Source organism: Lineus longissimus, chromosome 18, assembly GCF_910592395.1.
Source record: "Lineus longissimus chromosome 18, tnLinLong1.2, whole genome shotgun sequence".
In the NCBI taxonomy this organism is placed as follows: domain Eukaryota; kingdom Metazoa; phylum Nemertea; class Pilidiophora; order Heteronemertea; family Lineidae; genus Lineus; species Lineus longissimus.
This window is the reverse complement of record NC_088325.1, coordinates 11,420,109-11,447,186: the sequence shown is the minus strand read 5'-3', so window position 1 is coordinate 11,447,186 and position 27,078 is coordinate 11,420,109. Positions and strand designations below refer to the sequence as shown.

General features: G+C 42.4%; 1 protein-coding gene across 9 annotated transcripts in view; it reads right to left on the bottom strand.

Annotated features, from left to right (window-relative positions):
• The window catches only part of LOC135502660 (hemicentin-1-like), a 158,601-nt gene that overhangs the window by 5,867 nt on the left and 125,656 nt on the right, over positions 1 to 27,078 (bottom strand). For 3 of the 9 annotated variants that reach the window (XM_064795628.1, XM_064795627.1, XM_064795626.1), the window contains 11 exons: positions 21,142 to 21,471; positions 20,472 to 20,795; positions 18,500 to 18,793; positions 17,599 to 17,901; positions 16,669 to 16,986; positions 15,789 to 16,067; positions 15,196 to 15,321; positions 14,681 to 14,702; positions 4,675 to 4,689; positions 2,471 to 2,619; positions 478 to 540 (listed from right to left, as the gene is read on the bottom strand). In XM_064795628.1, the coding sequence (XP_064651698.1) occupies positions 478 to 540; positions 2,471 to 2,619; positions 4,675 to 4,689; positions 14,681 to 14,702; positions 15,196 to 15,321; positions 15,789 to 16,067; positions 16,669 to 16,986; positions 17,599 to 17,901; positions 18,500 to 18,793; positions 20,472 to 20,795; positions 21,142 to 21,471 (2,223 nt within the window). Of the gene's footprint in view, positions 1 to 477; positions 1,544 to 2,470; positions 2,620 to 2,887; positions 3,043 to 4,674; positions 4,690 to 14,680; positions 14,703 to 15,195; positions 15,322 to 15,788; positions 16,068 to 16,668; positions 16,987 to 17,598; positions 17,902 to 18,499; positions 18,794 to 20,471; positions 20,796 to 21,141; positions 21,472 to 27,078 lie in introns of all 9 variants that reach the window. The other 6 variants (XR_010449802.1, XM_064795630.1, XM_064795631.1 and 3 more) reach the window with 6 other exon arrangements.

Here is a 27,078-nt window from a genome sequence, read left to right as displayed (position 1 = left end):
AGCCTCCAATGTTCTTTTGTCTGTGTAAAGGGACATTGGGTGATATGAATAAAGAGTAGTAAATGCTTTTATCTAAAACTCCATGTACATTTACACTTGGCCTTTCTGTACAAAATTGAAGTAAAAGCATTTGCTAGCCTTTATTCATATCACCCATTGACACAAAAGAGTTGTACGATTCAAGTATATGTAGCCAAGGTTATAAGAAAGTATTACGCAGAGTAGCCAAGTTGATTTTAAATTTAAAGACCAATGCCAAATCGGAAAAAACTTTCATCAAGTTCCAGACATCCACACAACAGAATATCAACCACTTCAAAAGAAAAGATTTAATTGATTATGAAAGAAAAAGAAAAAAAACAATAAACAATAACAATAAAGGCGCAAAGAGAGGAGAAAACAACACAATGACTATCCGTGCCAACTCTGGACCACAAATGAACATCCATGCGGATTCTGGCTAAACCTCATGGTTACCTTTGAAATCACTCCGGCGAACCCAGACTGGCTCATTTTCATATATTACAGGCTCTCTTTTTACTGAAATGTACGATGGGGATATCCAAGTGCCTGTGATACCTAGATAGTGAGTCCAAGGATGCAGTGAGTCCATGCATATCCAAAAGCATGTGATGATATTTCATCAAGGGTGAAATGAATGTCCATGCATATCCGCTGCGTGATGTGTTCGTATGTAACTGTTGGTTGATGCATATGACTACATGTAGTCTATCTGAGTGCCTCTGAATGCTCTGAAAGTCAGTGATTCCTGGACGTGTATTCATGTATAAATCCTCATGCCTGTGATTTGTTTGATGAACATGCGTTTTTATGCCCGTGAATTCCCAAACATTTGGAAATGTACTAGAATGTGAATCAAATCAGTTCATGCAGGTCTTGAAATTGAATGCCCGTGTTTTAGAACTATTGGTATTCGTTTAGTTAAGTTAACATGCCTCTGATTCAGTAATATTTTCATCCCACTGTCTGTATTAAGTAACTATTGTCTGTGACTGGTCACTATCCTACTGCCTGTGATTGGTAACTATCCTAATGCCTGTGTATAGAACTAATGAGCAAAACAAAAACAATGGACTGTGTCCAGCACATCCTAACGCCTGTGATTGAATTTCAAAATCAACAACTCCAAATGCCTGTGTGTGTCACGTGCTGGCTGGTATCTACATGTAGGCCCACAATTCCAATTCGTTTTGCCATCACGTAATCTCAGTTATAGTCAATCCGTACTTCTGTTTTTTCCCAGGACTGTTTCCAGCACTCCGTAGGCTACCGAGGCTGTTTCCTGCACTCGCTGTAATGGAACTATGTGCACTTCTAGGACTATTGACATGGTTTCCGATGGTGTTTCCTGGCCGTTTTGGACTGGGCCAAGTGACGTCGTTACGGCCGGCAGATTTCCGCCGGCCAGCCTCCTGTCAGCTGACTTCATTACGCTGTTGGCCTTTTGGTGGTTTTCGCCGCAATGTCGTGTAAGTGATCCATTCCTTTTCGTCCATTGGTATGACCACCATACCAGTTACTCCTGGCAAGTTAAATGGAATTTAACAGAATATTCAAATTGGTCACTGAATATTTAATTATTTTAATTAATCAAATTATTTAATTGATATTTAATCAAGTGAGTTTTTAGATCGACTGGGTAGATTTTGGTGTATGGTTAACTGAATAAATTGCCCATCATTTATTGCCATTCCTCCCCAGCCCCCTCCCCCACACCTCCAAAGTAAAATGACAGGCAAGGAAATCTTAACCAAAAAGCAGTTAATTTCAAACAGTAAATATTCATAACTTTCTCACAAACCAGTGTGGTTTCTCATAAATAATAGTTCCTCACCAGTTTACAGTCAAATGGTTGACTTTTATCATAACAAGAGGCCCATAGGTTTGACACTCAGCTGATTTTCTGTGCTTTAAGATTTACAAATAGAGGGAGTTTTGATGGCGAGGTCATGCAGATGTCATGCAGATGACTGTGAGAGAGTTGTCAGTTGTGAATTTTCTTCCATATCATATGATTATGATGTCTATTCTAACGGATCAAAACATAACTGCATCTGGTCATGAGGATGCCATGCATTTTGAAGTTAACATCTAAATTTTGAGAATTACATCATCAGCGAAGATTGTGTTTTTCACTATAAGCATGCTTTAGGTTTGGTCCCTTATAAAAATATATTTTCACATGACCCCATTCAAAGAAGATGGTATGTTAGGAGGTTCTGAGGCCTACCATGTTGGAAATACCAAATCCATCATCTCTTAACCACCACAATACACTTGAAAAAATCGAACCTATATTTCTATCAACTAGTTTATGAATACTGACAGGAGAAAGTTAAAAAGACCCAAAGTTATGAAACTCAATTCAGTGTAACATAATGGTTATTGCACCCATGTTTTTTCATATTGGTCATCGCATGCCAAAAACGTTGCCATTTTGCTAATTCACCTTTCCCATCAATAATGCGACAGTTTGGTTCCTTAGAATCTGTCCGGATAGCTGGAGTTGGCTTTTTACTCAGTGATGTTTCTGCGTGAGAATGTACGTCAAACGAAGTCGAACCATTTGCTGTGATTGGCTTGTAGATTCCACCTGGCCTATTTAGAGAAAAGCAGAGGTTAAGTGATTAGATTTGTATGGTGGGATTGGGGACACAGGTGTAAGACCGCCATTTTGACAGGAGAAGGAAATTAGACAACAGTGCCAAATTAAGACATGTTTCCAAAAAAATACGTATTTTTCAATCAAAGTTCAATTGATTAGCTTTTCAATTTTTGCAATGTCTAATTTCTATGAATTCCTGTCACAATAGCAATCAAGGTGCATTCCTAACTCATCTAGTGGCTAATACGTGACAGAACTTACCATGTAAGTGGGTCAAATTTTGGTGACTTCCAATAACACTATTAGGGTAAGAATGGCGATTTTCATTTGGGTCGCATTCTGAACGTGTAGGAGTTCGATACATCGCATGATTGACTTGACCGTCTGGTGGGACTAACTGGTCGTTTACCACATTGCTACGGAAACAATTAAAAACAAAATATGCTAAAAACATGCAAACGGAACAACACCGCGAGAAAACAAAATGAAGGCCAAAGCGGGGATGTGAATACAGATTGCTGGGAATGAAATATTTACAGAGGAATTATCGGGAGTCACCTGGATATACGATACCCTTTGCCTTTCCTCCTAAATCATAACTTAATGGTCCTCAGTATCAGAAAGGTTCATCTGATCTCAAAGACTGGATGTGTATCAAGTATCTCCTCCCACAACCCCCACAAGTTAGACATCAGGTAAAGCATGTAGGTCTATTTAATTGGCATGGACATGACGTCAAAATGAAAGCCGACTTTCCAGTACGTAACTTAAGAATATGCACGTATGATCATCTAACATTTTCTAATTTAAGAATGTTCAATATTAAGTCAACAGGTGAGGGGCATCTCGATGTTTTACATAGACTTATTACATGTGCCCCAAAACCGTCGATACAGTAAATTGTTGAAACTCTGCAGTATTACAGCTAGGGATCCCCATCTCACTGAAGCGGCTCTAAGCATGATCATCGCCACTCTTGTATTCAGTGCCACGGGAAGAGTGCAGTATTTTGCTGTCACATTTTAAACTCTGGCCACCCAGATACTATGGGTGGGTAGCTGCAAAGCCCCAACAGCACATAATCTAATGGCAGTGGCTGTAATCCAATGCACCCCTTTCCTTTCTCTGCACTTGATCAAACATTATCATGTGATTTCTCCATGTTTTTGCATTTGATCACAGTTCTTCCAACAAACATATCCGACAGATTGACAAACTGCCAATCTTGGTGAATTACAGGCGAGGAATTAAGCGTGTCACATCTAGGGGAGCCAACACGGGAGGCAGGATAACGCTGGGATGAAGCAAGACGAAGGTGCTAGGAAGCATATCGCTGGGGATGTGTGCTGGATAAAGGCGATTGCAGTGACATCTAGGTGTAGGGTAAGGAACCAGGTTGTTTTTCATTTGATAAGGTAATGATTTTGATATTTTGCCTTGGGTGTGTTTTTTGATAATGCTAAAACTCTTCAATCACATGTGAAAGAAAACAATTTTTTTGTGGAACCAATTCTCATCGGTTTGAAAGCGTGAAATTTATGATATAAAAGGCACTCTAATAAAGAGAAGAAGACATGAAGGAACTACCATGAATTGACAGAGTCGGTACTTCACATAAATGGAAGGGATGTTATTCATTCATTCCACAAGGTTGAGGCCTTAAAACCCTTTCAGCTATTTATCAACTTGACATAGACTAGTAACCAATATTCTTAGACAAGTCGCAGTTTCACTTTGGCCAGTTCACACTCAAAACAACATGGAAACATAGTCAACATTTTTTCGAGTACAATAGTGAACTCTCCAATAAACAACTCACAATGTTTGAATATTGCGACAGTGTTGTACAGTAAATGAGGCCAGGTATGACATTCAGGATAGAAAACAACAGAAAACTGTAGGAGAAGACTTTTAAGATACACAGGGATAAACGTGCACAAATTTACGAAAACAGGGGAGTAGTGCCAATGAAATGTGGTTGTTAAAAAGCTGCTACACCTCCACTTACAGACCCCATCATTTTCATCACCAATTTTCTTTTTACTTACATTTTTTTATAACCCCTGCAAGGATGAAAATTTGAAGTCATCTTTATATGAAATATGATTATTCAAATTCCATTCGAGCCACTTCATCCAAAGCCAGTGTAAATCGAGCAATGCCGCAGTGTCCGTCATATGTCGTCAGACATGGGTGGCACGTTTTGTTACCAGTGTAAATTGAGCTGGATTTTTGGCTCACCTGTGAGCCTTTACAATGCCGCAGTGTCCGTCGTTAGACATGGGTGGCATGTTTTGTTACCAGTGTAAATTAAGCTGGATTTTTGGCTCACCTGTGAGCCTTTACAATGCCGCAGTGTCCGTCGTCCATTGTTAGACATGGGTGGCACGTTTCGTTACCAGTGTAAATTGAGCTGGATTTTTGGCTCACCTGTGAGCCTTTACAATGCCGCAGTGTCCGTCGTCCATCGTTAGACATGGGTGGCATGTTTTGTTAGCAGTGTAAATTGGGCTGGATTTTTGGCTCACCTGTGAGCCTTTACAATGCCGCAGTGTCCGTCGTCCGACATGGGTGGCACGTTTCGTTACCAGTGTAAATTGAGCTGGATTTTTGGCTCACTTGTGAGGCTTTACAATGCCGCAGTGTCCGTCGTCCATTGTTAGACATGGGTGGCACATTTCGTTAGCAGTGTAATTTGAGCTGGATTTTTTGGCTCACCTGTGAGCATTTACTATGCCGCAGTGTCCGTCGTCCGTCGTTAGACATTGCTGGCAAATTTTGTAACCAGTGTAAATTGAGCTTGATTTTTGGCTCATCTGTGAGCCTTTACAATGCCGCAGTGTCCGTCGTCTGTCGTCCATCGTTAGACATGGGTGGCATGTTTTGTTAGCAGTGTTATGAGCTGGATTTTTGGCTCATCTGTGAGCCTTTACAATGCCGCAGTGTCCGTCGTTAGACATGGGTGGCACGTTTCGCTAGCAGTGTAAATTGAGCTGGATTTTTGGCTCACCTGTGAACCTTTACAATGCCGCAGTGTCCGTTGTCTGTCGTTAGACATGGGTGGCACGTTTGGTTACCGCTGAAGCTATTGAACTGCAACTTGGTACACATGTACCCCTTGGTGACCGCTACTCAGAGACCAAATCGCGACCTCATATGATTCACGGTTTGGCCACCAGTGGGCCAAACAGTTTCTTTACCTGCTTTTCAAGGTCCTTTGACACAGGTGAGCACATGGTCCCTGGACCATTTTATTATGTTCGAGTTGATGTTTTTTATAATTATAACCAAGGGCATTATCCTATCAGTCATGATCATCTGGGTTCACAAAGGTCAGGGGTCAAAATAGAAGGTATTGGGTAACTCCGGTTAAACTACATGTAGGATGGAAAATCTGGCACACCAAACTGTATAATTATAGTGTATGGTTTTCTTGGTTTTGGTAATGTGAGGGACTGCATAAGGAGAACTGGCAACAAGCATAGTCGTCTCTGCAAGAAGTGATGGTCTTTTCAAGACAGCATGAGGTTCTATAGGCCTAAACAGAAAGCAGATTTCAGCACTCAATTGTTGGAGATAACATTTGATACAACAAATTAAGTTGCCCCGATCTTATTGTCATTGCAACAGACCCAAAGGGGAGATGTGATAGGGACCAAGGACACACAAACCTGTAGCCAGGGGTACTCTTTTGGGTGTTGGTTTGATATACAATAGGATTCGGGATTTGCAAGCTTTTAGTGTCCTGATTACAAAGGTCAAGTTGAATAGAAATGGCCAATGTCCTTAGTAGATGTGTCCTGCTTCAATACAGAGGGAGGCTCCACAGAATTACACATTTTTCTTTGAGGCTTTCCCTGCTCCAAAAGTACAATGTACATCAACTTAAAACGAATGTACTTGTATTTTTTACCATCTGGCTACAGGAATGCATAATTGAAACATTACCTACCACGGGAAACGCATTTGTGTTGTACGTGAACAATAGTACCAATTGCCGCAGTACAGAGGATGGGATGGGGACACGAGAGGAAAGCTAGAAGATTACACAGAAATATTGTATAATGTCTTTGTTTGAAGAATATCCTTTTGTATTTTTGCATTGTGGACTTGTGTTTTAATTTCAGTGGGAAATGTTTAAAAATGATAATTCCTTTTTAGATTTGTTTTGGGTATTCTTCTTTTCCAAAAACCTCTGATGGTTTTTTTAATTAGTGTATGCGGTGTCTTAGGCCCCATGGGGAAAATGACGTTCATCTATCTTTGGAACATCGGGCATTAGCATCCTCACATAAAAGTTTCAGCATGGTGAAAATCGCCACAGAAAAAGTCTTTCACCATGGTCAAACAAACATGACCATGATGGTAAAGGCTTGTTTAACCATGGTAAATGCTAAGTTGACCACGTTAAATGCTAGTTAAACCACATTATCAAAATGGAATTTCAACAATATACATGTAGCACACTCGAGCTTAACTGTTCCCAAATAAAACGTATGGTGACTTCGTGACACAAATTTCCTAATAAGTGTTTAGTTTGGCCATATACCTGATATTCCAGGTGAAGCGTTTAATCTCCATGGTGTGTGTACCATATAGATGATGCTATTCAAAAGTTGCGTGAACTATTCTAAGTATTTTAAAAGGGAAAGTATTCTAAGCTCCCAAGGAAATTACCAGATGCGTTTCCTGTCTTATTTTAATCTTCGAAATAGTCAAAGTTCAAGACTCATCCTGCATTAAAATATAAAAAAGATTAATTCAGGAGTTACACATTTCTGTAGATTTTTAATAGAAAAGCCTGGACTTTTTGGTATGTTTCTAGAAAATTTGGAACAGACTGATGTAGCACTAGCGTTGTACCTAACACCATTTCACCAAAATTATTAGTTTTTACCTGGTAAAAGCTAATGTTAATCTAAATGTTTTATCATTCTATAGCAGCTAGCAATTTGCTGTCAAATTACCATGGTGAATTGTGTATTTTTTAGCTACAATGGTGAAAAAAAATGCCCATTTCCTTACAAGAAATGGCCATTTTGTTAGTTCATACTTACCTATGGAACACTTTTGCATGTTACTCCATTTGGGCTCAAACACAAGAGTATCCCTTTAATTTTCTAAAGGGAGAACTGAGTTAACAGCTCGGCCGCCAGGCGGCGCCCTGACCGATCCCGCGAGATCGCGCCGATCTCATGCCGCCATATTTAGTCTTTACTCTTGAGCGTTAATAAAGAGTATGTCCCGTTTGTGGGGACGGCGGGAGGGCCGTGTTCCATAGGTAAGTATGAACTAACAAAATGGCCATTTCTTGTAAGGAAATGGGCATTTTGTGTCATTCAAACTTACCTATGGAACACTTTTGCATCGAATCCCAGCAACCTATTGGAGGTGGGAAACGAGGACTTACCTAAGGCTGAGCTGTTGTTCCCTCCAGGAGGCACCACCGGCATATTAGCTAAGGAGGACCGCCAGGGGAAAGAAATGGGGAGAACCGGAGGACCGGTATTTTGATCTCGGTATTACAATCATATTGTAGAGAGTAATAGACCCATTCTCCGGAAAGCGCTAGAATTGCGTAATAAAACCATCTTCTTTCCGGCAACAGAGCTTAGAGCAAGTAAGGCATGTTGAAGGGTGTAGAATGAATTATTGCTAAACAACAATAAGAAATTGCGTCCTTTCTAGTCTACTAGGGGTTGCCTGGATGTTGAAGATAGGGCATATCAAAAATGGCGCAAGATGCGCGTTTGACTCTTCAATCGGGCTTCCCCCCCTTTTTTGATCTAGCCAGGATCAAACAACATGCCCCGCAGACACAATCGGGCCGATTGTGTGCATGCCATCTACGAGGGAAGAAACGTCTCGTAGGTAGAAACGAGAGAATGTGGAGTGATTACTCCAACATGCAGCGGAAACGACTTCTTGAAGAGCAACTCCTCGGTAGTTAGCCCAGGAGGTGGCTAGTGCTCTAACTTCGTGCGCTGAGATGTTAGCTAGCGCACGAAGATCAGAGGAAGTCTTCAAGGTGTTGTAGGAAAGACGAATAGTCTCCACAATCCACCTTGAAATAGTGGCGGCCGCTATCTCTCGTTTATTTCCCTCCTTATAGGACAAAAACAAACGCTCTCTCCCCTGGCGGATACCGGGAGGTTTTGTCCTATTTATGTAGAACTTTAGGGCCCTGACGGGACATAAAGTTCTGTCAGGAAGATCATAAGAGATCGTTCCTGACAGAGAGGGAATAGTAACCGGGGGCCGAGAGGCGGCCGGTCCCTGGTTCTTCGCCAGAAATCCTGGTATAAAAGCCAGGATAACCTCCCCTCCCTCTCTAAAAGCCAGCTTCTTAAAAGAAAGTGCATGGAGCTCTGATCTCCGTTGGGCGGTAGCCAAGGCTACTAGAAAAACCGTTTTGAGTGTCAGATATTTCATGGATGAAATAGACATGGGTTCAAAAGGATGCCTCATGAGCACCTTAAGGACAACAGAAAGGTCCCATTTAGGGGTGTTGTGAACCGGTCTAGGACGCTCTAATAACATTCCTCTGAAAAGAGGGGTTATTTGGTCCTCCCAACGAAGATCCCAGGTGCTTAAAACACGGAGGGTAGAAGCGATGGCGGACTTGTACCCTTTTATAGCCGTGACAGATAGTTGTCTTTCCGTGAATAATTCAATAAGGAAATCAACTAATCTGTATATAGAGGGAGAGATCGGATTAACTCCGTTCTCCCTGCACCAGGAAGTGAAGGTAGACCACTTTCCTTGATACACATCAAGGGTAGACCCCCTTTGAGGTGCGGACATGCGCTTGACAGCGATGTCCGAAAAGCCTCTCTGGTGGAGATGCAACTGGATAAGTTCCAGGCGTGAAAATTGAAAAATCCAGGGTTCTGGTGGTAGCATCTCCCCAGGGGGTGCCACAGGAGGTGCTTCCAAGTAGGAAGACTCCTGGGGTGATCTATCAGGAGCTCCAGCAAGGCTGGGAACCAGGCCTGATTTGGCCAGCAAGGTGCGATGAGAGTTATTCTCACCGGATGGCTGGTCAAGATCTTGTTCAGGACTGGTTGAATGAGAGGGAGGGGTGGAAACGCATATGCGTTCAGCCCGACCCAAGAGGCTGTAAGGCTGTCGACTTCCAGGGCCTCTTCGTCCGGAAGTGGAGAGTAATAGATGGGAAGGCGATTGTTCAGCCTGGTGGCGAACAGATCTACCTTCGGAGATTGCCAAAGGCGACAAAGGTCGTCTACAATCTCCTGATGGAGTGTCCACTCTGTCTGAACTAGCTTGTTCTGACGGGACAGGGCGTCGGCAAGGATGTTGCGATTGCCCGGTATGTGTCTGGCACATATCGATACTCCAAGGTCGGCACAAAGATGGTAAAGCTCCCAAGTTAGCTGGCAAAGAATGCCGGACTTTGTGCCTCCCTGTCTCCTGACATATGCTACTACTGTAGAACTGTCGGAGAACAGGGTTACTCTCCGATTCTTCAGGCGAAGGGAAAGAGCCCTCACGGCAAGAAGGACAGCCTTCATTTCCAATATATTTATTGGAAGAATGGTCTCCTCCCTTGTCCATAGACCTCTTATGGACATGTCCCCGTTGTTCAGATGTGCTCCCCACCCTAGTAGGGAAGCATCTGTGAACAGGGACACTTCTGGGGGCGGTGGAGCAAGATCTACACCGCTTTGGAGACGAGTCTCCGACTCCCAGAAGTTCCAGACGTTCTTGAGTAGGTATTGAGGTATCAATACCAACTTGTCTAATGGGTCCCTGTGGGGTTTCCATAGAGACATCAGAAACATCTGGATGGGACGCATATATAGACGGCCAAGGGGGATTTGGTCTGCTGCCGAATTCAGAAGTCCCAAAAGGCTCAAGCATCGCCTTGCGGGAGCTTGAGTCCTTCCTCTGAATTCTGCGACGCGATGAAGAATTTTCTTTATCCTGTCTAGGGGGGGGCAGCATTTTCCCTATGGCCGTAAGGAACCGAACTCCAACGTAAACGAAGTCTTGGGATGGTATGAATTCTGACTTTGTTTCGTTGATAATCCAACCTGCGGAAACTACTTTTTGCTTTAGAACCTGAAGTTGTTGCAGTAGTAGTTCCCGCGATTTGCAACGGAGTAGCCAATCGTCTAGGTAGTGATGGAGCTTGAACCCCATCACGTGAAAGGGAGCGACGAAGGCTGTGACTATCATCGTAAAAATTAGGGGTGCCGATGCCAGACCGAACGGCAGGGCCCTGAATTGATACGTCTTTCCTTCGTAATGGAATCGAAGGAAGTGTTGATAGTCTGGATGGATCGGTACATGTAAGTACGCATCCATTAAATCCATCGATACCGCCCAATCGTTGGGCTGTATCGCCGTTGCTATAGACCTGGTGGTTTCCATCTTGAAATGAGGAACATTCAAGAAGGTGTTTAACCTGGAAAGGTCTATGATCAGCCTCCATGTCCCTGCTTTCTTGGGAACCAAGAAAACGTGGCTGTAAAAGCCGGGGGAGCATGGATCTTGAAGGACCTGGATAGCTTGCTTCTCCAGTAATGTCGCGACCTCTGCTTGGAGGGCAGAGGCCTTGACTGGGTCCTTCGGTGGCTGAACTGGGGTTGGATATATGGTAGTCGGGGGGGTACGGTTGAAATCTAGTTTCACTCCGTGCCTCAACATGTTTGGGACTGGGGACCCCTTTGGGCACCAATCGTCCCAAATGTCTGCAAATTTTTGCAGACGGCCCCCGACTACCGGAGTCGGCTCCTTTTTGCGTCCGGGAGGAGAAAGGAGGGGGGAGTCACCTCTTCCGGCCAGCACCCCTTGGGCGAAAGGAGTGCTTAGTCGGACCGGATCCACCCTGGTTAGAGGAAGTATTTTTCCTCTTTCCAGTCCGGCGACCCTCCGCTTCCCGTCGGAAGGATCCAGCAGGAGCAGGCTGACTAGGCGGGGTAGGCCTAGGCAGGACCTGCCTGGCGTACGGGATTGAACCCGATGCCTGCTGGGGCCTCTCTATCTTTCTAGCGTTAGGTAGAGAGGTCTTGGCCCTCTGTGTCGCAGTGGGGGCATATAATTTGTCCCAATCTTTCTGTGCTTGAGCCGCCTCTTGTACAGAATCTGCGAACAGGAAAGAACCGTCCATAGGAGCGGTTCTTAAGGCCCCTTCCAGCTGGAGGGATCTGATGACATTGAGAGAGCCCAGTGCGGCGTCTCTACGGAGTAGGACGCTATTTGCTGCGGTCTTGGCGGACAGCGCAATAGCGTGCCTAATCGAATGTGACAAGGATGTCACAAGCGATTTTGTGTCATCAGATAGTGACTCATTATCTTTTAGGGATCTGGCTAGGGCCAGGTTAGTGTGCTCTGCGTAGGAGAGCACCGCTAACGTGTTTTTGGCCAGACCCTCTTGTGCTCTAAGGTCTCGGTAAGCCGAGGAGGAAGTCACCCTAGGCACGAGTTGGTCCAGCTGTACATCGTCCTTTAATATGGAAGTCGATGCTGCAGCTGGACAGCCGGCCGAGCTGACTCGATAATAGTCAGCGCGGTACTGCCTAACGGGAGGAAGTTGTGCCGTGAACAACTTCCCCGGTTTACACCAAGCTTCCGGTCCGACTGCCGGAAGGACAGGGATGGAAGTACGTTGGTGGGCGCCTTGTGAGTCTCTGATTGTACGCTCCAAAAGTTCAGAGACTGCTAACACCGACGGGGAGGGAGGAAGGAATTCAAGTGCCCGAGTGGAGCCTTGAGAAACCTGTGGATTGGGATCCACTTCCTGTCCCCAGAGTGAAAAGGTCGGTGTTGACAAGGCTGGCAGTTCCGGCGGGGTAGGGCACAGATCCTGCGGGAGGTACGCTCTGATCAAGGATCTGAGTGTCCTCATATCCGACAGGATACTGGCCTCCTCTGGTGACAGCTCCTCCTGATTGGGGGAGCGGTAGCCTGGCTGAGAACTCTCGTTCTCAGAAAATTCCTCTAAAATAGAGGAGTCGGATGGTGGGTATCCGATGGGACCAGGCGCACCAGAGGAACCGGAACCCTGCTCCAGATGGCTAAGTCTATCAGAAAGACCTGCTACCATCTGGATGAGCTGGGACAGTTGCTGTCCCGACTCGGGTTCCGGACCCGACGTGCGGCTTCTCTCAACGACGGGCGGTTGAGGCGAGGGTGAGCGCATAAGCGAACCCTGGAAGCCGTATGTGCGGGCGAATGGGTCTTCCGGAAGCGGAAGTTGCCCATATTCTGAACTAGAGTTCAGATGTCCTCTCTGCGTAGCTCGTTCCATGGGAACGACGCCTCTGCTACGAGGAGGGGGTGGCACTTCCGGTTGGTTCCACCCAAGAGGTTGGCCAACGTAGGAAGGTGCCTGCATTTCCGGTAGGACGAAGTCCGAAACCGGAAATGCCCGTAACTCCTTCGCCGGTATGGAGCTACCGGAAGCCCTTTTAGAAGGAGGTACGGAGGGCGGAAACGCTGTTACCGAAGACGCATGGCGTTTTGGAGGTGGCGTTATAAGGTCCGGCCCTACTCTACTGTGTCCGTGAGGACTGGGGTTATTTCGCAGTAAAGACTGAGAAAAACCCCCAGTAGAGTCTTCGGTTACTGAAAAACGGGAACCCGCGTCAGTAACCGGAACTGCAATCGGCGGACCGGAAGCAGGGTGCTCCCGCGGGTACAAAGGGCTTGTACTCGGGGGAGCGGACGACAGGGGAACCGGAAGGTTCCCTGAGGTCCGGGGTATATTAAACCCTTGGAGACTTATTGGATGTAAGTCTCCCTTGGGACCACAGACATTAATAATGTCAGATCCCGCATCCTTCGCAGCCGCGGCCGGAACGGAACTCGGCTGACGGAAGGGGTGGTGGCGGGAGGTTTTCTAGACCTCCGGGTTATATGCCCGGAAACGGAACCGGAAGAGGGTTTAGGCGTCTTCGCGGCCCGTTTCCCGCCACCAGACGCATTCCTTTGTGGTGAGACAAAGGATGCCGTCGGAGGGGTACGCCATATAAAAAATGGTACCAATGACAATAAAAACACTGGGAACCCCAAGTAGGCCAGAAAGGACGCAATAATTAATGGAAAGGAAAACATGCCTACTTGAATTAAACACTATTGCAATGGATCTGAGTCTTGTTTATTACAATAGAGCGGAGAATAGCCTACTTAACTCTACCCTACCAAGATCAAAATAATGGAGCCGGGTCGACTAAGCTAGCTAAGAAAATGTCTATAATTAAATAGACTGGACAATACTAATGCCAAGATTAGTTTGGCGGTCTACTCCGTAGGTGAATGAACCCAAAAATCGTCTAGACTTGGCTGGTTGAATTTGGTTTTAAATCGAATTCACGGCAGCTTTGAAAAAACGATGTGCTTCGTAGAAGCACAAGAGTAAAGACTGAATATGGCGGCATGAGATCGGCGCGATCTCGCGGGATCGGTCAGGGCGCCGCCTGGCGGCCGAGCTGTTAACTCAGTTCTCCCTTTAGAAAATTAAAGGGATACTCTTGTGTTTGAGCCCAAATGGAGTAACATGCAAAAGTGTTCCATAGGTAAGTTTGAATGACACAAAATAAACATTTTTGTAAGAGCATTTCCTTGCATCAGTTGCTTGGAACAATCTCTGTTGATGGACTTATCTAACTGAACAACGAAAGAATTGCACTACATTAAACTTACAATGTATGTTAAACTCTATAAACTGCTAATAACAAATTAAGCATCTGGTTATTTCCGAGGAAAATATTGTCTAAAAAAGTGCACTGTACAAGTTCAATGGAAAAATGCAACATGCAATAAAAATTAACTATTCATGTGAAATTAGGGCATCTAGAAGTTCAATTAGAAACAAACTTATCCTTATTTTCAGCCAGTTGCACCTCAGAAACTAATTCTGGTTGTTATGGGAAAAGTTGATTTGACTCGGAACATTTTGCTCATAAATGCAGTCACATATGTTCTCTAGAGTGATCTGAATATGGTTGGATGATGAAATGCTGAACCTGTTCCTCAGTTTAACATGTTTGCCTTACTTTGCTGACCCGCAATGACTTTATCGGTACTTACTTTTGCATTTCTTGAGCTTCTCCTGAAGAAAGGAAAGAATGTTTTAGGGTAAAAGCCAAAATTGCATTGCCATTTGAAATAATGAGCCCAGATGCAAAAAGAAGGTTTTTAGTCCAGACGGTAAGTCAATAATTTTTCCAAAATCACTGTTTCTTGACATGATTAGTGTACCTACATGGTGTTAAACATTTTGTACCTTTAAAGTTGAATTATGTTTTCAAAAAGTAAAATTTTTCACTACGGCTTCTTGTACTGAATACTAATACATGTAGTAAAAGTTTTTTTGTTTGCTTAAATCCACATTGAAAAAGACCAAGTCATTAAAAACGACACTTCATTTCTACAAGACCAATATTATTCAACACTAAAACTACCAAGATTTTTTGTTAACACCCTGTACCAGCACTCGTGTCCAGCTGCAATATCCGTATTCCACTAAGAATAAATTTACACAATTTCTGCCAAAACTTTTCCAATTTTTGAAATTATTTTCATGAATAACCATTCTGACTTACTCTTTTTCTTGCTTGGCTTCTTCTTTCGTAGAATGATAGCAATCACGATAATGACCACCAGGATCAGCGCAACACCCCCTCCGACGATGCCTGTGATCATGCCGATGTTGCCTGTCGCCACACCACCTGAACAGGGAGGATGAAAACAAAGTAAGAGGCAAACACTAGGTTTCTTTGGCGTAAACCAAACATGCAAACTCAGCTCTGTTGTTACATGTACATGTACATGTCATGTCGACAGCGACAACACAGCCTTTCAGCGATTGTATTCTATAATGGTCAAAGATATTGCAATTGAGGCAAACCACAGTCCTGCTACTAGTAATCAATTACATTTACAAGCCCCGGAGAACCAAATTCGAACAATTGAGGTCCTCCCAAGATTGGGCCTGTTGTTCCGTGAGCCTAATTCTTGAACAGTCCAGTTGCCAAAAGCATCGCAGCAAAATGTTGTAACCTTTTTTTCTTTCGTGACTGGATGATCACACAACTGAGGGTTACAAGACAAAATCTTGATAATTCGTTGTGCTCCAAAAGGTGATTTAGAGCTGGATGAATGGTTTTATCTTTTTTGAAATAACTCCCCAACTCACCAGTATTTGTCTTGTCATCGTCAACTAGCGGATTACTCCTGTAGACGACATCACCACCATCTTCGATTATCATATAATAATAATAAGTTTTGTCAGCATCGACAAAAAATGTTGCATAGTTCTCCTTTGGTTTTTCCACAAGGTAATCCATGCAGTCTTCTGTGCCGGTCTCGCAGTATTTGACCTTTATTGAAGTATATTTTCCCGTCACTTGTTTCCATCGCACGGTGACGTCCTTGTCTGTACGGCTCACACTCAGGACGGAAGTTTGAGGTGCCTCTACAAAATGTAATAGACATCAGTGACTTAATACTCTAGTTTCTCACTTCTAATGTTCAGCCAGATCTTTACATAGTGCACATTTCTAGACCCGTAATGGGATAATTTTTAGGCCTTCTGTTCAAGCCACTATTGCCATGGACGCTGCTGGTCAAGCACCAGTCATGGGCCTACCAAAATGTACACATACACTGGCTTACTACAGTGCATGCGAAACTAGAGTATATCAAAGAGGTTAAGGTGCATCTAAACTATTATACTGGGTAACTGAAGGAAATTATATTCATCTGTCAACACATCTTAGGTAACAGTGCATAGGCCAATCATCGTAATTTGGAGGGAAAACCTACTATGGCACAACCAGGCCTGACATCATGAAGCTACACCTACAGTTTTGAGAGCTTGAACACAGACAAGGTTTCAACGATTATTGCACCACGAGTGCGATACTGTATACCCCTACACGTGTATTTTTGCTGCCGTCTCACGAATGCAGCATTCTAAATCTTATTCAATGGATGGTTTGGCCAAAAGTAACCCATACTATGAATAATTAGATCTGACTTATAGAACTTTTCGAAAGCTACAAGCTACCACTCACCTGGGGTCTTTTTTGGGGCAATATTGCTGAAGTTACTCGTGTGGGGCCCCGGGTGGGAGTTCTTGCTGCGCACCCGAAACACATACCAGACATTCGACTTGAGGTTCATGACCTTATGAGACACCGCCTTCTTGAGACCTGGATCAGCTATTCCCCCTGGTGGGACCTCTGAGGCAATATTCCAGTTCTCTTCAGATGTCTTGTATTGAACGTAAAACTTTTGCTCTGATCCACCGGGGAATTCTGAGACCCACTCCAGTGTAGCGGCTACAGCAGTTGAGTTGACTACTGTGAGGTTGCTGGGTGCAGATGGTGGACCTAAAATGAAGAAACAGTTGTGACTGTTGCAATTTACAAAATTCTCATAAAGCTATCAGATGGCTCTTTGATTTGGTTTATCAGAAGCATCAAAAATGTCGGAGTTGGCATCAGGATTTTGATAATTAGAACTGATTCAATGATTTTCAATTTTGATAACTGAACAACACACTGCTGATGTGCCTTCCCTTATATGTACATGTACGAAACAAAACTATGGTATTAGCTGATGTTATGATAGCTATTTCACTATTGTGGTGATAACAAATTTCAAGGTGGTAAATACTACCATTACCATGGTAAAGTGTATTTTAATGCCATGTTGTATTTCTGGCAGTTTACCATGGTTAAGTGAGATATACCACAGTAAATTGTAGATTTTTACCAGAATGAAAACAGTAATAACTAAATTTTCAAAAAAATACATCCAGGATTTTAAGTTGGTGCAACAACATTAATGATATCAGGAATTGTCAACTCAAAGGTAAAGGTTCCGAGCCCACTGTCATACCTGTTCCTTATGGTGTAAGTGACAGCTACATGTATCTCTATTTCATAGTGCATTGTTGCTGGATATTGAAGGAATATTCCCTGCTCAGAGGAGGAGCTTACCTGCTTTGAGAAGTTTGAACTTGAAAACCTTGGCCTGGAACCCACTCGTTCTAACCGAACATGTATAGTTCTTATAATCCGAGGATTTGACGTTCTTGATTTTCAACTTGCTGGATGTTGGCCCGGAAATTATTTCATAATCTGGTGATGTTCTCGATATGACGTTGCCATCCTTGGACCAGGTGTAACCAGTAGTGACTGGAGTTGGGTTTGCGATGATGAACAGTTCGAACATTGCCTCCTTGCCCATTTCACCTGCGACGTCATATTTCATTTTGGTTTCGGGGTCTATCCTTGGAGAGTCTGTGGGAGAAAATGAAATGTAGGGCATGGTAAGGGGGTCCAGCATCTAAAAGTAAGCTAAGGTGGTACAAATAGTGAATATACTCGATTGTCCTTCCTAAAACACAACAAAGAGCAGTCTCATAGCCTCTTGGTCAATAGGGCAGGCTACGATGCCATGGTGTAAAAATCAAGATTGTATGTCTTGATCAACGAGGCCTTTCAGGGAACTAGAAGTCTAGGCACTTCACAACATAATGTACGAATATTCATTGGTCTGTCAGATGAGACCAAAAGCGTTGATCCCTTTTATCGGAGAGTCTAGATGCCATGGCAAGTAAAAGATCCCACATATGTGGACAGTAGCCAAGAGTAGATTCTATTCCTCTGACAAAATTTCAATGGCGATCCGATGCAGGAAACAATTTTGATGATGATGAACAACTGCATCGTTGGCCACAGTGATGATGGTGCCAAATAAAGAAAGGATTTCAGGAAAACAGCCGGGAAAGCCATACTTTGCACGTCACCTCTCAATTTGGACACAATCTAATTTTACATTTTCAAATTCAGTGAAATCCCTTGTCAGACCTTGTGAAGAAAGCCAAAACAAACTTACATTGTACATTAAGGACTGTCGACGCCTGTCCCATTCCACCATCATTCCAAGCCTTACAAGAGTATGTCCCACTCTTATCGTATGGGATACGCGTGAACTCCAAATACTTTCCATTCTGTGTGCTGGTTTCGGTGTCCTGGATGACCTGTTCCTTGGTGGAGCCACTCTTCTTCCAGAGCCACTGGTACCGCTTGATGGGCGCTGGGTTGCCCCCACTGGTGTCGCACTCAAAACGCACAAATTCATGTTCATTTACCGTCGTCTTGCTGACTTTGACTTGGACGTTGTGTGGAACTGCAAATAGATGGAGTGACTGGTCAGATATCATCAAACAGGAAATAAGAAGCTTGTATGCTTTTAGGCACGTAGCTGTAAATAAGATATTTTCATTATTTTTCAAATTATACGTCTTTTTTCTCACCACTGTTTACCCTCGGAGACATTTACTAATGGCTCTAAACAGGCACGTCAAGAGTTTGTACGGACATTGATCAGTGGACAGCTGAATGTCGAGTACGTGTCGTACCAAAAATATTGCTCCACACATGAAGGGTGGTAACCTTTTGATCAGGCAGTATTTCAAACTGTTTTTGTCAAGAGCACGTTTATATTTCTGCACGAATCTGTACATTGTACTTTACAAAGCAGAAGTACTTCATGCACACACTCCCTCTGTAAACCGATATATATATCGGAACCAACTAGCCCATGCAACTTTCGAGCTCTAAAAAGATGCCATGCTTCAAGACATGCAATAATTTATACTGCATACTGTAATTGGTTATAAGAAACACTTCTAAACATGAACTATTTGCAAGTAGCAATATATAAACCATAATAGCAATGTTAGAAAACCTTTGATAAGATGTCGAAAAATATCTCTTGCCTGAAAATTGAAGTAAATTTCAGAGGACGAATAATGTAAGGAAGAGAAATGAGATGAAAATCATATGATAATTGTGTGCGAAAGGGAGAAGGAAGGAAGCAGTGCTGGGAAGTTACTATAGCAACCATGCTGATATGATGGTGTTGTCACAGCAACCAACCGGTTGCTATGGCTTTCCAAATGGTTACCGGGATTAGATGCCAGTATAAAATGCGACGCCTGGTCATCTATCTCGGCATTAATATTATTGTATACTTCCATATCAAAAGTAAAATCTTTCAAAAGGATGGTCAAATCTGCCTAGTTACCAAACTGCATAGCAACACATTGAAATTTATCATAATTATGCAAATTAGCTGAAAATGGAATATTTTTTCAAAAGAACTCTACCAAAGAAGAGCTTGGTTAAAATGAAATGATACAGAATAAATTGAAATCCTATTGATTGAAGAAAATTGATGAATGAATAAAACAACCTTGAAATCTGTGTTCATGCAACAACATCTACTTGGCATTGAGCAAGTACAGTACTGGTCAGAAGTAATGTATGCATTGTTGTTTTTTATATGTACAAATGTTGCTGTATGTTACAGAAGAATGGATTGAACGTTTCTTCAGACCAGGACTGCAGCAATATAAATAAGTCTATTCTACATAATTAAAACTTCTAGCCATTAGTCGAATTTGAAATTTGAACAATGCCAATGCTAATCATGCCAAGTAGTGCAGTTACAAATGAACCATTCGCCACATTCAAATTTTAGATGAGTGGAAACAAGACATTTTTATTTCAAACAAAATATCCACATTTCTTTTGATATATTTTTGTACTGAAGACATCACACAACGTGTGGAGGTTTCCCTCATTATTACAAAACAATACGATAATTCTAACAAATAATTTCTGAGAAAAATCAACATTTCTGATTTCCACTGATAAGATTTATTTAGAAAAAGAAAAACATGAAATACATTACGACATTAGGTATGTTTCACACCAACTAGAACAACATAACCTATACCATAGAATATTCAAATGTATTGGCAATTTTGTTCAAGTTGTCATGGAACATTCTTCATACTTACAGTATATGATCAGGGCAGTAGTCTGTTTGATGCTCAGAAGGGAATTTTGGTAACGGGCCTGACAAAGGTATTGCGCGAGATGCTGCTCACGTGTTGTTTGCACGAGTAATGTACTAACTGTTCGCCGCGAATTGTATTCGCCCACTACCAACTGCTGCACCCCGCCCAGAATGGTCGCCCACCCCTTGTTTGAACTGACATATTTTTTCCAAATGATGGAAGACGGTTTGTTACTACTGCTTGTTTCACATGTGAGCATTTTTTGTGAGTTTTCCAACACTGCGCCATAAGGGCTTTCTGATAGGACAATGTTTGTTGGCCTGACTGAAATGGAAAAGGTGATCATGTTTAGTAAAGGAACAAATTAAAATTAAACAAATTTGTTGTTTTTTCAGGAAATCACCCATTAATGGATTTACACAGAAGAAAATTAGGATGTTTTCAAACTGGATTTTCAAACAAAAACATTTACTGTTCTTCGCAACTTGGGAAAGCAAGTCTGTATGGTCAAGGCAGGCCATGGGTGTTTTGTCCTCAAAGGCAATTAACCAGCTACTCTTTTATTGAGATAGACATGACTGACTCAGCATTGTATCCAAGCCAATGCCCGATTGTCCCTGTGACAGAGGAAGCACGTCCTGACACCTAGTGAAAAGCGGAGGAAACTTACAGCGAATATCCATGGTGACTTGATGCTGCAAGTTAATGGTCTGCTTTCCATTATAAACCAACAGACATTTGTAAACGGCTCCGTTGTTCGCCTTGGTCGTGTCCAAGCTCACAGTGCTCATGACCTTGACCCCGTAATACTCCCGCTCTTCCATGTTCTCCTCCACTGTCAAACTTTCCGGGAATGTAACTTTTCCGTTGAGGACCTTCTGCCATTCGATCATGGCCTTGGGATTGCTTGCCGAGCCGCCCTGACATATCAAGTCCTTGGTCGAGTTTTGCGATACGTGACCTTGGGGAATTTCCGTCAACTGCACAGTGTTGGGTGCAACTAGGAACGAGACAAGACCATGCACCGTTAGCAGTATTTACATGCAAAGCACACTCTTTGAGCAGAAGAATGAATCAAGTAGTCTGATAAGCACCGAGAGTGTATGAAGCAAGGAACAATGAGGGATGGTTTCCAATGACCACAGACATTGCCTTTATAATTTGTTTCTTATTTTCATCAATTATTTTCTCTACAGTCATTTTTTAATTGATCTTAACCCTGTCATTCCAGAAGCTCCTAAAAAAGGTTAAGGGTGAAATATTGTCTCTCCGAACCGAGCTGGCACACAGAACAATTGCTTAGAATTGGTCCTTGGTCCATTCTCTTACAGCGCTGCCAGAGGCTAAGTTTCCATACAGGCAAGGCTATACCATATGTACAGAAGATGACGCTTATATTTACAGGGAAGACACCTTCACCATGAGACAGAATCCAAAGCATCCAAAGAATGACTTTGCCAGTTTTTCAAATTCGTAAAATCTTGAAGCACGTGAATTGACAGGGTGACCACTGTTTAAAGTCACAAACTTTTTTAAAACCCAACTAAATATCACAAATCAATCTTTGTAGACTACAATTGAAGCAAAAACAGCACAGGCACAAGACACATACAGAAACTGAGAAACCCAAGCAAAAGTGCTCGCAAAAGTTACCAAAAAACAATGCTGTTATCTCTAGACTACGAACGCCAGTGCCAAGATGAGCTGCTTAGAATACTGGTTTGCAGTGTTGTTTGTAGATGGCAGCACCACAACGTCAGAAGCAAGCAAGAACAATTTTTTTTTCTCTGACGTTCTTCGTTGTAATCGCATCTTAATCAGGAATTTGCATGAAAAGATATCCACAACGACAACAGACGACTTGGATAAACCGATAGTAAGCAAAAAAGAATAAAAGCAAAATGTGACCACCTGACAATAACACGACAAAAGTATGAAAAATCACCCAACGATTGGCAACAACATTTACCAAAAAGAGTTGAAATCAACATTGAATGACAACAAATTAGGCTCAAGGAACAGCGATACAGAAGGAGAAATCAAAAATGGACACGTGTTATCAAAAGGAACTGTGTTCAGCACCACTATTGAAATGACAACATAATCAGGCAAGGTGCTCGACAACAATGATAAACGACAACAATGATAAACAACAACAATGATAAACGACAACAATGATAAACGACAACAAATCATACAAATTATTCCAAAGGCTTAAGAAAAGAAAAGTAGCAAAGAAATGAAATTTGGAGAAACCTCTGTTTTCTTTGGCAATGTCAGTTAAAGCTGTCTCAGAGATCAGTAATGCCTGCCATTTGGTTCAACAGCCAGTCCAAGAGAGATCGAATCAGCCATAAATGGGAGGGGGACCCCGAGTTTCCTGTAAGTGGTCATGTCCAATGGTTTGTCAAAACAAATGAAGGGCACTAACTGTTGTTGTTGCCACGCTCCCTGGATTCACAAGTTAACTGATACGACAGATTTATAAAATCTAAAAGTTACATTTTTATTTGTACTTCAAAACCGTGGGGAACCAAGAACCGCTGCATGGGTCTGATAAGTCAGGATAATGTCTTTAACAATTACAACAGATTACGCAGCCCAAAACCAAACGTGACAGGATTTGAAATCGTAATATTTCATCCCATTTCCTAAGTGATCCATGATTACAGTTACAAGTACATGTTATTTCCATTTATAATATTTGTCAGTCATAATGTGAGCTAATCTTCCCGCTGGCTCATGCTAAAACTAATGTTATTGTACAAGATGGGTTCAATTTAATTTGATAACTCTAGGGCCATTGCAATGAAGTAAAAAGTACCATGTATCTTTTCGAGGAATAGAGCAAAAACAACCAAAGGCCTGGGGCCTTCTGATAAGCAGATCATCAGCAATTTTCCCACAGCCAGCGTGCTGGACGGCACAACTCCTAATCAAGTGCTACAACATTCTTTGAGGACACCAGGCTGCGTGGCTTTCACTGCTCAGATTTCCAGTTCTCATACGAAGAGAGAATGTACTTTAACTATCAAATTAGCCAATTACAAATAGTATATTTTGCAATTGTGTGAAATATATAGGCCTAATTATACAGAAGCATGGACTAGATAAAAGTATGAAGGTCATCTGCTAGATTTAATGAGTTGATTTAATCAAAGTCTAATTAGGAGGCAAGGTTAGGGAAGTGCAGGTCACTTCAATTTATTACATTTTCGTTGTGGTCATGTAATTCTAGCAGTATTTCTATATCCCACACTACATACAGTGCAGTCTTTGGGAATTACATGTACATGTACCAAAAACTGACTACTGACTCTGCGATATGCGGCAAACGCCCTGGATTTCCCAGCACATTCCTCAGAGCCCCCTCCTCACACTTGTTACCTTGGCAAACCCTCAAGTGGTAGGAACGTACTTCTCCACTTCATCTCTGATGTGAGACACCGTATTTGGCATGCCAAGAGAATTCTGTTGTCACGGGGCACAGACCACAATGCTTCCTATCACAAGGCCACATTAAAGCTGCAAAAACTATCAATTTGCTTTACAACCGGATTTTCACAGCTGCCCTCGAAGAAGAGAACAGAAGAGAATTCATTAAATCAGAATTTTTGGGAAAAAGAAGGACTCAAATCAACTCTTGCTAACTTTGCTACAATATAACAGTATTGATAATGCATTGAACAATGTTGCAAATATAAAACTAAGCAGTTTTGTTTAATTCTAATCTATCCTTTACGGTTTATGGAGTGGGCAAACAGACCCAGAAACAAAATATCAAACAACTCATAAGAATCATGATTTGCAAATCAGACCCAATGCATGGTAACGACTCCTCCAACAAGTAACGAGTGATGTTCTAGGACTCTTCAAAGCAAGGTACTAGTGACAAGTCCCGAACCAATTCCATGTCAGGTTCAGGCTGTCACGGAATGCGGGCATTTAGGAGTACCATTTGAAAAAGTGCAGTCATTTGTTGCCATACTTTTCAAGTTTGCCAAGCGATAGATGCAACCAGCAAAAACATTTTCCAAGGGAGTTTGGGTGTGAAATTTGTCAACACTGATGATGCTTACGAATTGTATATTTTGATGAGATAATCATTGCCTGCTCGTGGGTGGGTGGGAATGAGTGGATGCAGTTATCAGAATGTTCTGGTGACATAATGTAGCACATTTACATGATAGGCCAATATTTGAAAACTGCCAAAACATAATTTCAATGAATATAAAATTTAACATTCTTTAAAACAAGTCTGTTCAATGAGTGACAAAATCCTCACCGTTCCTCAAAATGAGGTCCCTGCATCGCTGACAAATCTCTCCAACAATTCAGTCAGCCATACCTGACCGAACCACTTCTATAGGAAAATGTTGTTACAATACGAACGACTAGTCACAACAGACCCTAACAACACTTGCCAAATCCAGAAGGGGTGCTGTGCATCAGAAACATGTTATTATCAGCTTGTTTATCACCAGCTTAATCACCACAGGGACATAAAATTAGCGTTCTACCAAATCTATGTCCACCACAACAGGTCTGGACGTGGCAACCCACTCATAATTGTCATGGACACAAAGCATCATCTCGTTTCATTTGACCAGACAATGTCCAAATGTCCCCACTGCCCTAACTAAAGAAATATAATGTATGAGCCTAATGGAGGGTTGATATGCTGTTAGGGCATTCTGATGATCCTACAAGACAGCAGAGGTCAGATTGTGGTGTGGTATTGCTTTCCATTCATTGGAGGGGGTATAAGTTCGAATATTGACCACAGTCACTCTTTGTTTTATATGCTAATTAGCAGATTCAGGGTAGACACTTGGCCTAAAGGTGGATGTGGTTGTTTTCTGGTAGACTTTCGCGAATTTTCCCCCAAGTTCTGCAAAAATAGGGTTGATCGAGGCGAAAATGCAGTTGATGCAAATGGTCATACGCAGAATTGGTGCGATGACAACCGACAAGTTTTGCACAATTAACATCTAAGTTCGAGAATGCGAGAGGCAATTTTCCATTACATTGTATCCAATTGTTGCACCTGCCAATCATCATTCAATTAGATTATGCTGCATCCAAGTGGGCAGTCAGGTGTCATTACATTGGTCATGCCAAAATCTTAAGGTGTAGTCTATTTTTGGATAGTAGGATGAAATCCATGTTCCCCACAACAGACCGCCCCAGTTTCATTCAAATACAATGTAGTTGCAATAATCCGTGTTTATTCAGATATCTGAAAGCTTCCTTCTTTCATTACACAATAGAAATAGTGGTATTTTCATGAAAATAACTTTTGTCACATTTTGTTACAGGGACTCTCTGACAAGCACATTGGGAAGACAAATTCAGACCCAACTTTCTATCATTCAGATCAAATACTTACTTGCAATCAAAGCAAAGATTTCCCTGACCACCATGACATATTTCTGGTGGCTTTTGCCATGGCCCTTGCAGTCATTGACACCTAGGTCTCTGCATTGTTTTTTATGCACAATTAGGGAGGGGCCTTGGGAAGGCATCCTTATGACAGTGTAAATTACTTTGCTGTCCTTTTCGTAAAATACAACAGGACGGTTAACCGTCAGGTCATACAACAGATACACATTGTTTATATTTTGGATTTGCTTTGGTGGTGTCAATATTTTGAAAGACAGATCAAGATGGCAGTGCTTCTAGTGTCAACAACTAGTGAACACAGATCAACCTCTATTACGCTGTTGGTCAAAAAGTTAGTATGGTTCGACAAACTAAAGTCTATCTTTGACATTTGATTTTTTGTTTGATCAGCTCTTGTCAACTAATAGTCAAAATACTTCCACACAATGCTATGATAAGTACTAAAGTCAACACCCAAAAAGTGGAGTGTCACTTCGTGTTGCAATTTGAAAATGATCTGTTCATGCTAAGAGTTCGTTCTTATGTTATTCCTATTTCGCCCTATCTCACAGGACATCAAATCTTTTCACGCCCATCTGAGGAATATGGTTATTGCTGAATCTAACACCATTCAGGCTATTTACTGTCTTCGCTCATCACCTAAAGACTACCAATTTGACCCTCTAGTTCCCGCCTACAGCCCCCATAATGTCGTAACATCTAAGAACAAGTCAGAACTGGCTTCCACTTCCAGCAAACTTCTGAAAGGAGTGTACTCCAAATATGGGAACTTGGACAACACAATCACCCCTTAAACAGACCAACCGATGGGACCCAAGAAGATCCTTTTCTTCCTAATAGCTCTTGAAGCAGCAGCGAAGCGAGTGGCAATCAACGAAACAAACGTAACTGTCATTCCTGCTGCAACAAGTTCAACTCAATCTGTTCACACGGCTGTGTCATATTCTGAAATAGTCACATCTTTACCGAAGACAACAGGAAGCTTTCAAATGACCAGACCCTATCAACCTTGATGGGCCTTCTCTTGGACACAGTTCTTAGCCAGCCACCACTTTGGTGACAAAACTGGCAATTGTACTTATCCATCTTGTCCTAACCTGTTCACAAAATGGTTCCTCTTCCAGTGCATACCAGTGTGACAAAGATATTTTGAATCAAGGGTTACAAAACCTGTGACCCGTGAAAGTGCCTATTTGATTTGTAG